At 35.3% G+C, this 3,268-nt stretch overlaps 1 protein-coding gene across 1 annotated transcript; it reads left to right on the plus strand.

The window, feature by feature from the left end:
• Window positions 1-115: 115 nt before the first annotated feature.
• On the plus strand, window positions 116-1,009 carry LOC141818184 (uncharacterized; the record flags this gene model as incomplete). Its single annotated transcript, XM_074705733.1, has 3 exons — window positions 116-362; window positions 459-550; window positions 835-1,009. Coding segments are annotated over 3 exons (514 nt in total), but the record flags the coding sequence as incomplete, so codon positions are not given.
• Window positions 1,010-3,268: the final 2,259 nt, after the last annotated feature.

The following is a 3,268-nucleotide window of genomic DNA, read 5'->3' on the forward strand; positions in this document are numbered from 1 at the left end:
GGTTGTGGAATGATCTTAACAACACTAAAGTTAATTGCTTGTTAAATGCTATCAACCTCCTAGTTCTTATTCATAATTGCTAAAGTCACTGCTTATTGACTATATCGTGTTGCAGTTTGGGAGGGTTTGCCGCTTTAATAACAGCTGCTGAATCAGCTCAGCTTGTTCGTGGAATTGTCTTGCTCAATTCTGCTGGTCAGTTTTCGAATGCAAACAATAAACAGTCCAAGGAAAATGGAAGTGAAACAGCCTTACAGAAGTTCCTGGTCAATCCAGCAAAGGAAGTCCTGCAAAGAATATTCCTGGGTTTTTTGTTTTGGCAAGCAAAGCAACCTGCTCGCGTCGAAAAAGTCCTGAAAAGTGTAAAGCATTTACAATGACTTGTTGCTTGCTTTCTGGCTCATGTTCTTGATAGATTGACCTGGCAGTGATTGTTCTTTCTTCTACCGTCAACGCAGGTTTACATAAACACTTCCAATGTGGACAATTATCTGGTGGAATCAATCACCAGGCCGGCCGGGGACCCAAATGCAGGAGAAGTTTATTACAGGTATCCAAGTTATTTAGTTCAATGGCAAACTGGAAATGCATCACTTGTGTAGTCTTAAGAATAAAACTGTTGCCCCTGGGACAGACTTGCTGAAGTGGACAAGGTTTGAATCTCAACGAAGTTGAGACAATGTACTTCTCCGTAGTGGTCAATTGCAATTTTTCGATTTACCTCCTTACAGATGGTCGTGGGACTGTCCGTGTGGAGCCGCTGGAGTGGCGGATTCCATCTTTTACTGAAGAATAAAACTTTCACTGAGAACAATCTGGCATTAATTCCTTCAGGTTGATGACAAGATTTATGTCGAACCAAAGCAAGTACACACTGGACAGCGTTCTTAGCGAACTGTCTTGCCCGCTGCTGTTGATTTGGGGGGACTTGGATCCTTGGGTTGGACCTGCAAAAGCTGTGCGAATCAAGGATTTCTACCCAAACACAACCATTGTGAATCTTGGCTAGAGTTGGTGGCCAGCCCCCCAAGCTGGGGTGAAGTTGCATGCTTGTAAGTAAGCTGATCTCTTTATCCCCTGGGTGTTGGTCTATTTATAATGCCTCCATTATTGGGTGTTGATTCACTTTTATACATAGTTTTTTTTTTTAAAAACTTGAACCTAAGTTACATGAGAGTTAATATCTTAAATAATTTCTTTCAACTTTGTAGTTTGTTTATGTTAGAGGGAAGAATTAAAATAAAATTGATATGAGAGAAAGGGTTTTTTTTTATTTTTAAAGGTTGAGATTATTTGATCAATAATAAAATTTAATGTTCATTATTCTTTAAACTCTATAAATCACTTTATCTTCTCTATTATTATCTTTCAATTTTGAAATCTTAATCGTTTTATATTTCAAATTTTTAGTAATAATGGAAGGAGGTTTATCATCTTGATTTTGGAATGATAAAGAAATAGTCAATCCGAATGAGGATCATGATATTAAATTTATCGATAATAAATTCAGAGATACGTAGTCAACTTAATGAATGCAAGTCCTTTTATATTTATATATATTTATAAATTTATAATTTTAAAATATTAATAATTTTGAATCGTGAATTGAACTGTGCATCAATAATTTCAAATTGTGAATCATAATCGTCTTGAACGGTTAAGATTAAGGATCAACCTATAAAGAATCATCAAATCAATGATTCCAAACATAGCATAAAGGAAAGAGACAGGCATGCTACAGTTCATCTGAGTATTATTAGATTTGCATAAAGGCACGTTTGAATCTAAGCTCATAAAGTGAAATTTATTAAGAGGACATCGAGGTACAATCAAATGTAAGAAGTCGCATCAGCCATTAAGATAAATTAAAAAATATTCACAACGGACGCCCATCAACCTAATATTTTTAGGTCAATCACTTATTAAAAGAAATTTATTCATTAATTTGTTGAAGTTGTGATTCAATTCTTAGATGTCTAAGAAACTGAAAAGGCATTATGTCACTGCACCATTGTCCCGGGGGATATGATGATATAAATGCATGGTCGATAAAAAGAGATCATCAATGAATTAATAACAATGATGAATCAATCATCGATCGAGACTAAGACTTGAATGCCTTCCTCGAATGGTTTTCCAAGAGCGTGCCTATATGGTTAATGCCTACTCCATGTCTAAGATCTTGTCGAGACTTCACCTGAACATAAATTTATTATCATAGATCAGCTACATGAAGCTAAGTATGTTGATTAGAAGGAAACAAAGAAAGAAATTACTTTCATACAAGGGCAGAGTCAGGTACAAACGTATTTGTGCTTCAGCCCAGGGTTCATCTTAAGATTTATTATGATTTTGATGGAAGATTATTTTATTATGAATAAAATTTTTGATGAGTTAATCTTTGTTGTTTTTTCATTGAAAAAAATTTATAAATCTTGGTTCAGTCATTGCTTTGGTAGATGAAGAGAATAGCTTAATTAGTCACCAAAGAAAGGAAAAACACTCTAGATGAGTTAAGTTTGTGCCTAATTGAGGTAAGTTCGTCTAGTTTTTCTAAAAATTCAACTAATGATGAGTATAGTCGACAGACATTAAGAAAATACTATAAACTCATAAAAAAGAAGGAAAAGAAGAATGAGGGCTTAGACTTCACTAAAGAAGGCAAGACTACAACATGTCATGTAGACTTATATGATTAAATTAGGTTGTTTGTTTGTACTTGTATGCTTATCTGGTAGAAACTTAGAATTGAAAGCAAGACTGAGAAAACAGACAAACGCAAATCGAACACAGCCATATCATGCTTGGAGTGAATTGGATTTGACTTGGGTCTAATTAGATCCAAGCCGATTCGGTCAATTGATCCCAAGGATCGGTAGATCGGTTGGGTTCGGTTGACTAAGTTTCAGTTCGGACTCGGATCGATGATGTGGCAAGGATTGGTAGATAGATAAACTTGATAACGATGAGATTGCAGATTGCGATGAACTCGTTCGTAGGATCAAGTTTGTCCAAGATTGATAGACCAGAAAAGTCATATAAAAGAAACCTTGGGAACAGAGCCAGAACAACAACTTTGTACTGCTCAATACTATGACTCTATGCTAGAAAAAAAGACTTTATTCGTACGACTGAGAAAGCATCTGGAGGAGTGTGAGGCGCTCATGACTTCTGGATTGATCAACACAAGAGTTTGTTTGTAGTTTATTAAAAGCATTGTTCTTATATTCTTTATCGTTTGTGCTTGTAATTATAACTTGTAAGAAAT

Source organism: Curcuma longa, unplaced genomic scaffold, assembly GCF_044706935.1.
Source record: "Curcuma longa cultivar G26 ecotype Majalengka, Jawa Barat unplaced genomic scaffold, ITB_CL_G26_1.1 contig_23689, whole genome shotgun sequence".
Taxonomy (NCBI): Eukaryota; Viridiplantae; Streptophyta; class Magnoliopsida; order Zingiberales; family Zingiberaceae; genus Curcuma; species Curcuma longa.